The 11,993-nt window shown below is 39.0% G+C and overlaps 1 protein-coding gene across 1 annotated transcript; it reads left to right on the forward strand.

The window, feature by feature from the left end:
* The first annotated feature begins 1,686 nt into the window (after positions 1–1,686).
* run (segmentation protein runt) lies at positions 1,687–11,137 on the forward strand. The gene is made up of 3 exons (XM_028314016.1): positions 1,687–2,238; positions 7,900–8,040; positions 10,014–11,137. Exons 1-3 carry the CDS (start codon positions 1,791–1,793, stop codon positions 10,652–10,654), a joined length of 1,230 nt encoding a protein of 409 aa, XP_028169817.1. The 5' UTR covers positions 1,687–1,790; the 3' UTR covers positions 10,655–11,137.
* The last annotated feature ends 856 nt before the right edge of the window (positions 11,138–11,993 follow it).

Below are 11,993 nucleotides of genomic sequence, written 5' to 3' on the forward strand. Positions count from 1 at the left end.
ATTACCGCCGCCTCAGGTAACGCATTTTCTTACATAACTTTTCAATTCCTATCATTGGAAGTCCGAAAATATTTCTCATACAATTTGATACCATAATGATCATTCTTCATAAAAAATTTAAAACCTACATATTTAAAAACATAATCATTGATATTCATAATATCACTAATCATACACTTAGTTTTTACTAATATTTGTTTTCATATATTTTTCTATACTAATGATCGAAACTCATAATCATTCGAATAAATAACTATAATATTCATAAATGTGATGTATCCTAATATTTGTTTTCATACATTTATTACTCATAAGTGTATTTATCCATATTATTGAAAATCATGATGTCTATATTCGTATTAAATCGAATTTTAACATTAAATTAATTTGAAATGGTCCAAAACAGGCAATATTTTGTGCCACAAAACTAACGTGACAGAAACGAATCGCTGCAAAACCGACTCCACGTAGTCTTGTCTGCCCTACCCCTAGAGTGTAATTTAAAAGCCGGAGGCGCGGAGGGAGGGCAGCCCTCGCCCGCTGTAACGAGGCTCAGGCGCCCGGGTGAGCTGGAGCGGCTGAGGCTGGTCGCCAAGGCGCCGAAGGCGCCGATGGCGGTCCAAAAAGCCGAAGCTGCGGAAGCAAGCGTGGGTGCCTGAGCCTCGTTACGCAAGGGCGGAAGGGCTGCACATCCCGCAGCGCCGGAGACGAGGAGATACCAATGCATGCTGCATGCTTAGTTTCATGCTGCATGCTCTCCATGCTTATCTACTCTATTAGATTATATATGATTTTTTTAAAGATACGAGTATGTCTGTTATAAAGTAAATTATTCTGAAGAACAACATTATGAGTTGAAGTATGTTCTTAGTAACAACATTATTAATTAAAACAATATGATCAATGCATGTTATGAAGAAAAAAGATCTGAAAATAAAAATTATGTATTTTAAATGGTTCTTGGTAGTAACAGTATTGATAAAAAAATTATGATTACTAACTGTTATGAGCTCCGATGGTAGTAATAAAAATGTATGAATAAAAAAAGTATGAAAAATAAAATTATGAAGAGAGATTATTATGAACACAAATCGGTAGTAAGACAAAGAATAGGATTTAGAATTTTATGTGAGCCAATATAGAACCGCCGCCTCACGATACGTCACCGCGATGATTCAAAAAAATCCACCCATCCCTCTCCCACCCGTCGCCTCCGGCCCGCGGCGTCTCGCTTCCACAAGCATTTTTATAAAAACGCAGACACCAACCGCGGCCGTCCCGCTCGTTCCCGCCACGGCACCGCGCTGCCCGCACCCTTCGTCTCCTTCCCGCTTTTTACGAGACGTAGGGGCCGCCACCCGGGTGGGGGCGGCGACCGCGCGAACGCAAAATATTGACCATCGGAAAAAGTCGCGTCGTATCACAGTCATCAGTCGAAACCGAGTCCTCGCGAGCACGCGTCCCTTCGCCGCGACTTCGTTGCGCGTCGTGAGTCTTCGGCTTGCGGTCTCGACGAGTCCCACGGCCGCCCGTTTATTTTTCCCAATCCCCGCCCGGCGTCTTGCCGTCCGCGCCCAACAAGTGGTGTAGAGCGTAGACGCTCGCTGGCGGCTCACACGACGTCTCGCGCTCGTACTTTGCACAACTTTCCGAGTCTTCGCGCGTGAGTTCGAAATTTGATCGCGTGTTTGAAACTTTTGCCGGTGTGTTTGGACAACAGTGGCGTGACGTGGGACTTCTGTGGCGTGTCGAGAGTCGGTGCGGTGTTCATTGAGGGTAGCCTGGAGTCGATGCACCTTCCGCACGCGAGCCCCCCGGCCCCCAGTATGGCTGACGTGTATTCCCACATCCACGAGTACTACAGGCAGAGCCACGGCGAGCTGGTGCAGACTGGGTCGCCGGCGGTGCTGTGCTCTGCGCTGCCTGGACACTGGCGCTCGAACAAGTCCCTGCCAGTGGCTTTCAAAGTGGTGGCTCTGGATGATGTGCAGGACGGCACATTAGTGACAATCAAGGCAGGGAATGACGAGAATGTGATGGCGGAGCTGAGGAATTGCACTGCTGTGATGAAGAACCAAGTGGCCAAGTTCAATGACTTGAGGTTCGTCGGTCGCAGTGGTCGCGGAAAGTCTTTTTCGCTGACGATCACCATCAGCACATTCCCCAGCCAAGTCGCCACGTACATCAAAGCCATCAAAGTTACCGTTGATGGACCCAGAGAACCCAGAACCAAACAAAGTAAGTTAATTATTTTTCTATTTAATTTTATTTGGTTCTAAAAATATTTAACTGAAAACTTACATTATTGAAATTTAAATTGCTTGCCTAAGTTATATTATTAATTCCATTAGCAGGTCCACTTTTGTAACTTTTATTAACTTTTTATTAAATAATCAATATTAAAGCAATTAATTGTAATTTACAGAGTAAAAATCTTAACTAATAAAACATCGACGTTTGACAAAAATTCATAACGTTAATTGAAATAAGAAAGAAAATAAATGTAAAATACGAGTTCTACTAAACAAAAGTCCCAAAACTATCAATTCACCTTACAGAAATAAAGAAATAGAATTAGAGAGGAATATCCAATAATCCAAGCACAATTTTGAAACAGAAATGCGATTTTTTCATAAAGATGCGTGCGCGCAGCTTGGCGCGCCGCCAGCCTGCGGGTTAGGCGTCGATTCTGCGGCGCCACGACACTCCACCGCACTCTAAACGATCTTATTCTAAATCCGCAAGCTCTTAAAAACTGATAAATCATGGCTAAAGACGTCATGACAAGCCTAATCGTCGGTAACGTCTAAAAAATATGTCGGTTGAATGAATATTTATTTAAAGACTCAACATTTTTTGTACTACGGAATTTCGTAGCGACATTGATATAATTGTTAAATTTTTCTTCTTCACTTTTCGTATTTAATATGTAATTTTTAACATAACATTTTTACATGCATCGTTATTAATCAGTTCTCTCATTTTCGTTAATAATTTATTTTTAGTTTTCGAATTTCAACCACGAAATCACACAGCTCCGTACCGCACTGATCGTTAAAATTTTATTTCAATCCAACAGTACAATAAAATAAGAACAAGTTTTATACAGCGCACTGCTGTACGCAGATGTGAATAAACAAAACAAAAGAACACCAAACAAAACACATCCCAGGCAATTTCGTAAATCCGTCAGTCCGAAATTAACATCTGTACGGGCCAGTACGTCGTGAGAAACATTCAATCACGCAGACGTTAATTGCTACTCCGCTTAATGCTCAACTACTTGAGGAATCATCGTAGACTAGTGTTGTGACGAACACAAATATTCGTACTCACTATCACGGTACCTGCATAATATTTGCTTTAAAAAAAGAAAAGCGAGCGTAAAACTTTACCCTAAGTTATACTAGATTGAACATACACTGAAGCTTAACTGCGACAGAAATCAAAAATAAAGTTTCCAAATACTTTCCAATTTTCAAAAAAAAAACACACTAATCAAAAAATATTGATAGTGATGGTGAGGTAAAGTTGGTGGGTTAGTTCTCAAATAAGATTAGAAACCATTCGGTTCTAAAATTGTACAAAACTGGTGTGCAGTATCAACAATATCTTTATCACACAATGGTTTATAAAATTATAATAGATTACAGTTAATTAGTATTAGAAGTATTATTTAGATATTCGAATTCGTAAAAGTATTGTGTTCGTGGCATCACTACAGTTAACGAGGAATCATCGACTGCTCTCCCAAAATAACTCCGATTGTCTTCAGGAGAGTTACATTAAGAGAGTTGTTGTGACTTGGCCTTTATAAATGGATGCTGACTTTTACACGGTTTTAAATTTAAGGAGCTTCTGAGTTTTGTATCGTTCGGTTGATGTTAAACACGTGCTTGTAAATTAGCTGCCAATCATATCGTAAACTGTTGCTATTAACTCTGTCTCCATTGTTTTTCTTTACTTCTTAGACTAGGCTAGATTCTGGCATATCAACTCAGTCTAATTTTTATTCTTGTGTGTTACCACTTTATTCTTCTTCTATCAATATTGTGTTAAATGATATAATACCTATTGGGTCAATCCTAACAACTAAAGTACAAGCCTGTTGTCAGACGTCAAAAGTGCTACCATAGGCGTCTAACATTACTGTGTCAGACTCTACGCCACCATAATGAGTCTGACATGTCATATGTCATACGTAATGAACTACCTTTAGCGCCTAATATTACTGTGTCAAACTCTATACCACTCTAAGAGGCTGACAAACTTACGCCGGGTTGCATTTCTTACTTTAACTACAACAGAAGTACAAAGTCAGTAAAACTCCATTTAAAAACACCGGTTAAAATTAAGTTACGGTTAAAGTTCAGGAGATGCAACTCAGCCTTAGTTTAATCATTTCAATTTATAAAATGCATGAGCAAGGACAACCCTGTAATGTTTTAATCAAAATGTAAATGCTTAAATCGTACAATTAACTCCAATGAAAAATACATCAGACTCAATCAAACCGTTAACCAATTGGTAACCGTTTTCATAATTTGACACCACAAATCTATTTCGGACGCAGCAACATTAACCTAGACCGTCTGTATAAACAACGCACCAAACTTCGGCCAAATAATAAAAAGACAGTGCGGAAAACTAACATCCTCGACATCAAAGGCGCCGGGTAAATAAAGTGATCAATGGACCGACTTAATGACCGCGTAAAGGCTAATTATTGTAGAACAACCAGACGTCGTAATTAAAAAGAAAAGTGATAGGAGTAAAGGGATGTAAAATTCAAGGGCATTAAGGGAATGGTGGGTAAAAACAAGCATTTCAACAATTGGTTTCAAAGCTACAAAGTTCATGAAACTGAAAAGATGTTTCGATTTCTTGATATTAACAGTTCATAATCTAAGTCAGTAGGATAATTTAATCAAATATAGTATTTATCTAATGTTCACAGTTTGGTCATTATACCTTATGTTCAATACAGAACATAAAAATTAAAAATAGTTAAAAAAATATTGTCTATGATTAGATTAGTCTTTATTCTATGTTTTTACTCTTCTATTTTGTAGCGCAGCGCAGCCATGTTGTGTTCAAAATAAGGAAAAAACTTAATGACGCATCAAATAAAGAAATAAGCAAGAGTTTAATTACTACTACCACAAAATACATGCTACTACTTCATCCAAAAAAACACTAGGTTCTCTAGGTCTAGGCAACACTAAATTATTTAAAGTTCTCATTTCATGATCACTTTGCCCCGTCCCTAATTTGGGTTAAAGACAGATAAGATTCAGAAAACCGTTCAAACAATTTAATTTTTCAGGAATAAAAAAATCTAATTGAACTTAAATTTGCTGACCGTTTTGTCCCGTCCCTAAACTGGGTTCAAAACAGTTAAGATGTAAGAAACCGTTCTAACAATTTAATCTTTCAAGAATGTTACATTACTAAATTAACGGATCTTATAATATTTATTTATTTATTTATTGATAAAGGTACACCAACAGCAATACACATTTAAGACATTCACAGTATACAACACATATTGGGGTTTTAGTTTAAATATGTTTGCCAATTACAGGTATACACAACAATTTCCAAAACATTGCAGCTTATTAGATATATTATTTATGTATACAAAACACCAACAGCCCTAGCGTTACTTCAAGATTTTAATCAGCATTCGCAAATGCAAGCGTAACAATAACCAGCACTTGCAGTTCCAGCGGTTACCAAGTTTCGTACCGCGCCAGATGTAAACAGTCCGACCGTCGTAAATTCTGTTTGATCTGCCCGCCTCTAAAATATGGATTTTATGTCCCAGTTAGCTGTTATACCACATCCCTCGTTACCCCACGCCATGGTATTAAAACGACCCTAGGTTTTGATATTGAAAGTCATGTTCACATAGCATAATATTAAAGTAGAAATAATTTAGAGGTTTTTAAATAAATAATGAATACTGTCAATTACTAATCGCATAGGTAGTTACAATCTTAAACAGCTTTAGGTATATTTAAAACAGAAGAACAATATACTTCAAATCAAAAAAACAATAATTTTACCACTGCTAATAATCTATAACACACATTAAAATTTTTCATAAATGCATCTTCATACCTACTTTACCTAACACGCTCATACCGATTTATTTAAAAAATTTAAATAGTTTGTTTACTAATTTTTCAGCGAATCAAAATATTTCATGAACGTTTAAATTAATCCGCCTTGATCTACGTTGTTACCGCTATTACGAATGCGGGTTTTATATGGGACGCCGCCATCGCGGCATCGCGTCCGCCGTACGACTCATAATTCTGATTCCATTTATTTAACGCGCTCACATCTCGACAATAATTTACGAGACAACACGCTCGCATCCCATCAGAGTTATTTAACGCCCGTTTTGACACTTATAAGTCGTATAATTCATACGTTTATTGTCTCAGCGGTGCCGAATTGGTCAGAACGACTTTTGATTTGAGCCACATTAACACATTAATGTATTTAGGTCGCCACGCTACAGCCGCGACGAATAGATCTTGGAAACATTAAAAGTTGCATTCCAACATTCCAAAAATACTTAATGGTTCTAAAAATAATGGATATGTACTTACAGTTACTTCAATCAGGAAAAGGATACTCATTTATTAATGTGCTTAACAAAAATATCATGTTCCACATCTCAACATTAGACATGCTCGCTACCCCGTTAATATTCAGAGCCCCGCATATGCAGAGGGTCGGGGAACTGAATTTAATTGAATACTGGCATTAACAAATGGAGCGGGCCATTTCCGAGTTCCACATTTAACTTATTATTGTTCCATGATGTCGGAACGTTCTTCACGGGATTGCCGCATGACAGCGCGACGGGCCATCCATCACGTTCTTAATTTAAAATACCCGCGATTTGGGGTAACGCTCACGGAACGCGCTAATCTCCCCAAACGGGTTGTGTTTACGCTCGTCAATTGTTTTATAAACATCTCTACTGGGCAATAAAAATAGCAAAACAAAAGACAGACGCCCGTTTTAGATCTAAAACGAGCCTACTTAAAAGACGCTTGCAACATTATCTAAGTCGCTAAACTAAATGTTTACAGGGCGAAAACAAAGTACGCGAAGTGCTCATAAACATTTTAATCCCGTAATAAAAAGTCGATACCCCTGATCGATTAAGATGGCTCGATTGAATTAAGGAATGCCGTAAACCCAAAATAGACGGCGATGGCGTCTTCAGTAGCTATCGATTAAACAAATAAAAAATCGTTTCGCCGGCTGAAAGGCGAAAGGCAACGTGACGGTGGAGGATCGTAAAATCGTATGGTACAGAGGAGCCGGCTAACTGCAGTAGTAAACCGGCTCGTTTTGTATACAGACCCTCTGTTATAGTCGCGGCAAACAGTGCCGGCCCGTGTGTCGCCGCCTTTATGGGTCGCCTTTGTGACTTTAGTGCTTGCGGACGTGCCTGAAGACTCGGTGACCTCGCTTCGTCAATCACTCCTTATTGCGAACGATTTTCCCACATTTTACGTCCCTTTCCGATTTATTCGCTGGTTTTTCTTTGGCTTTACTCTAATCCGCATATGAGTGAATGATCCACATTATGGATTGTTTGCGTTTTTTTTTTCGTACATATAAAATTATTCATTTCGTTCGTTCGTTTCAAACGAAAGACGTCCACAGATTTCCACAAAGACCGGTCCTGCGCCGCCCGCATCCAATTAATGAAAAGATATTAAAATAAACATACGATATTTGAACTTCTTTAGCTCCAAAGCAGGTTCACTTTATTTAAAGTTCTATGGGATAGGTATTACTCCTTTTTGGAAGATTCAGAAGATATTCATTCTTATTTGATCAAGATGACTAAATATCGTTTCATTGTTACAGATTACGGCTACGGACATCCTGGTGCCTTCAGTCCGTTCCTGCTAAACCCTGGATGGCTAGACGCTGCTTACCTGAACTACGCCTGGGCGGATTACTTCAGGCCGCCACAGATGAGGGACTCCACTGCTGCTCTAGTTAAAGGTATTGTCGATATTCCTTTTAATTTGGTATTGCCTCCGTTTTAGTTACGAACTAGACATTTCGATCCAATGGTCCTGAGTTCGATTCTTAGATGATACAATCAAATTGAATCACTTTGCGTGTTGTTTCTAGTTTGGTTAAGACTTCGCTGGCTCTAATTTCCTGATTGAAAATTAAGGAAATATGCCATGCTTCGGATAATAAGTTTAGCCATTAGTCTAATATTATATCATGTCAGGCTTCTATGTTAACGTAAATTTGACAGGTTGTGAACTTAGTTTACTCCAATCATCTAGGTATCTATTATTCCTTCTTCAATCTACTTTTAATAGTAGAGAGAGTATAGTGAAAATGCAAACAATAAATACTCTTGGGGATTGATAGCAATTTGCAGTTTAATATTGAAAAATAGACGCTTTCAAAAATAGTACATTCCGACCAATTTAGCTTTTGAGAGTAGATCTGTATTCGCATTTTATTTTCCATCCGATAGTTCCGCGATTGCAGTTCAAACATAAGTCCCTAAGATACTAAAAAACTTGTACATTTCCGTTGTTCTAAATCCGTTTGCAATCAGCGTACAAATTCGGTATTTGTTAATTTAAAAATTCCCGATTCGGCAAACACTCGAAAACATGTTGCTTGCGCCTGAAACACCCCAAGGCCGAACAACGCAAAGCGGGTGCAATAAAAGGAACATCTCTTGAGCGCTGCAAAACAACACCGTCCGACCGAGGCATAACCACCCGCTGAAGTCCGGGGGGCGAACACAAGTAAAAAGGCTGCCTTCGTTCGAGAGAGTGTGGAGTCAATTTTATTCCAATGCAGGCGACCACGCGCCGGCTACTTTTTGTTTCCGCCTCTGAAACGCGAGGAGCGTGTGCTCAAACACCTACCGACTTTTATTAAACCTGTGCCACTCGTCAAGGATACGCACGCCGCTTTAATTTATGCTCGCAATTATTTCAAACTTTCTGAATCTAACAATATACGCTAAGAGCCTTTGGACTTGTTTTTCAAATAAGTTTCATTGACGTTCTAGTTGAGTTCATGCCCATGCATGTTGTAAAAAATCTTTTAATGTCTCTCTAATTGTAAAACTAAAGGTAAAATTTCACAATGCATCCGATATGTAAATGCAAATGCATCCGCTAATTAATCATTAAAAATTATCAAAGCGAATGCAGAATCAAATTCAAAGGTCAGGGATCACCTCAATCAGGCGCGACGCCGATATTGGCCCCCTCACCAAATTACCCCCTAGTTACGTCCCCTCCCACCCTCGCTGCCTTTTAAAGTGGTCTGCGCACTGCCACTGCTGCAAACAGAAAAAGTGCAAAAGAGGAACGAGGGTAGCACCACCTCCGAGCTCTTTGTGGCCCAATCTGCGCCTTCATCGTGTCCTTTTTATACGTCAGCTTCTCTTACACGCTATCGAGAATCAAAGCTGGCACAGCAAGAACTTTTCAACACTGTTGCTAATGAAAATTTCACGTTACGAGCCCTCTTTGTCCGCGCCGGGGAGATAGTCCCGCTTCCTTATCGCGATGGAGCCGGCTTTGTGGAATACACACGTGTCCGATGGAGCACCTCCACGCGTGCCTCGCATAGCTAATGCACTGACACACACCCGGCAACAAAACAGAGACACGCCGAACCGAATTACCTCGTCTCGTCTCCTAGCAAAGAACCGTGTTCAGATAAATAAATATTGCACCCTCGCCCTCCCAATGTGCACTAAAAAAACATCCCTTTCGTGAAGCCGCCTTTAAACGCCTACAGATTGTATATTATCCTTAGTACGATTATGCACCCTCACTGTTCGGGGAATCAGCAGAGTGCCCTTGCGTTTTGCAGTGTCCCAGAGGACTCGTCTCTCATATTACGTCATGTTGGTGATGTTGGCTTGTACATACTAAGATGGGCATTAAATATTCAATCAATACTTATTTTTCTTTTTCTTTTGTCAACAGGAGCGCCACCGCTAGCGACGCCGCCGGTGCTGCCTGGAGCGGAGCTATTCCCATTCCCACCAGCGATGGCGAATATTCCTCCTGGTGGGTTAATACCTCCACCAGGCGCATTCCTGCCTACGAATGGATTATTGCCATTCCCACCGCATCCAGCTGAGTTGGCACTCAAAGGGATACCGCCTGAACTATCACTCAAGAACGGCGTAAACCCGTACGAAGCTTTGAGGCATTTGCAAAGCAACGTATCTTCAATGGACACATCGAGCGCTCATTTGTCGCCGACTAGCAGTAGGCAGAGCAGTCCACGTAGCATGGCGAACGCGAGTCCAGACCGATCAAAAGCCGATTCGAAATCAGAAGTCAATTCGATGCACGAAGCGACGATTTCTGATGAGTCTGATGAGGAGCCCATCGAGGTTGTGAAGTCTGCGTTCCATCCCACGAGACCAGCTAATGTGGAATTACAAGAGATGAAGCGAGTGCAGGCTGCTGATTCGACGGTCTCAGACCGGCCGCGGATAAAGAATGAACTGAAAGCTCCTTCTACGAGAACCACTCGAGTCCTTTCAACTAGTCCAACGTCAACTAAAATTAATAATGGTGCGATATCAGGGCAAAAAACTGTGTGGCGACCATATTGACATTCAAACTTTCTAGTGTTAGTGTGAAATAAATTCTTCTACCGTATCGGTACGGTGTTGTTGAAATGTGATAAAACCATGAGCTTGTAAATAGTATAGTTATATAAAAATTACATTGATTTATAACAGATATTTATTAATAGAGATAATATTTAGGTTAACTTAGCTGATGTAGTTTATCTTACGAATGTCGTAATTATTGTAAATGTTAATAGATTATTGTTATTTTATTGCAAATGTGTTCAAGCTTGTCGATATAAAGATTTTGTATAGATGTTTTATCGAGCAAGTGATTTCGAAGATTTGGAATTACATAATTGTAAAGATCAATTTTCTTCACAGATGACTGATTACTATTAAACTAGTTTTTATCTTACGATACTGAATAATATTGTAAATAATGTAAATGATATTTATTGATCAGCTGGGATGTACATTCAAAGATTACTGTTAAATGGCAATGTATAATCAAATTGTAAATATGTAAGTAGAGATGCAGATATAAATGACAAATCTGAAAAATTATACATGATTTTTATTACAAACCCGTGGAAAAACATTACCCGTGGAAAAACGACGATCACAATATTAATACTAGTGATCTTATAGTTTCTGATTCTAAGAAACAAAATAATAATTGTTTATACAAAAACATTACACATGCACCGCACGTGTCGGTCTTCGGTAGACGTCTCTATAGCAATAACAGTCTTAGATTAATAAAGCTATACACTCATAATTTGCTAACACATTATTTGCCTATTAAACAGAAAATTGATCAGCAAATGTTTCTTAATAGCTTATGACTACAGTCATTACAAAAAATCTACTGACAGTCATGACTGTTCGAAAGTTCTAAGCTTTTTAAAGACTTGTGCGATGCTAGTCATCATTATGTCATCATCAAATTATGTTAACATTTTAAAAAAGCTGTAGAACGAAATATGCTAAGCTTAAAAGCTCCCCTTTTTCCTCATTTGTTGGTGGCCTGAAATACAAACAAATCATGGCTGGGTGGACGTACTCATGACTACTTTAGAAAAAATAAGTAGAAAAATTCCTAAAGTAGTCATGACCATGTCCATCCAACGACGCCGGCTTGTCTTTGAATTTTGGGACAGTAGTAGTTATTAAGTAAAACATTGTCAAAAATGAAAGTATTTAGGTACGCGGTAAGTTAGTAGGTTCCTTACTACAAAGATAACTTTGCTTTACTTTGTTACCTGTAATTTTTACCGAATCCGAATTACTTATCTAATCTGAATCTCGTAAACTGGCCTGTAAAACTAAGTAGTTATCATTGAAATGCAATATTATAATTTTCAAATTAGTTTGAGAT

The sequence above is a fragment of the Ostrinia furnacalis genome, unplaced genomic scaffold, assembly GCF_004193835.3.
Source record: "Ostrinia furnacalis isolate ACB-3 unplaced genomic scaffold, ASM419383v2 OfSCF4490, whole genome shotgun sequence".
Lineage (NCBI taxonomy): Eukaryota > Metazoa > Arthropoda > Insecta > Lepidoptera > Crambidae > Ostrinia > Ostrinia furnacalis.

What these genes read in the sequence shown, in the direction of transcription:
- run (XM_028314016.1), top strand. Translation starts at nt 1,791, where the DNA reads ATGCACCTTCCGCACGCGAGCCCCCCGGCCCCCAGTATGGCTGACGTG. An exon ending in AGAACCCAGAACCAAACAAA is followed by an intron (nt 2,239 to 7,899) that starts GTAAGTTAATTA and finishes TCATTGTTACAG; the next exon opens with ATTACGGCTACGGACATCCT. An exon ending in CACTGCTGCTCTAGTTAAAG is followed by an intron (nt 8,041 to 10,013) that starts GTATTGTCGATA and finishes TTTTGTCAACAG; the next exon opens with GAGCGCCACCGCTAGCGACG.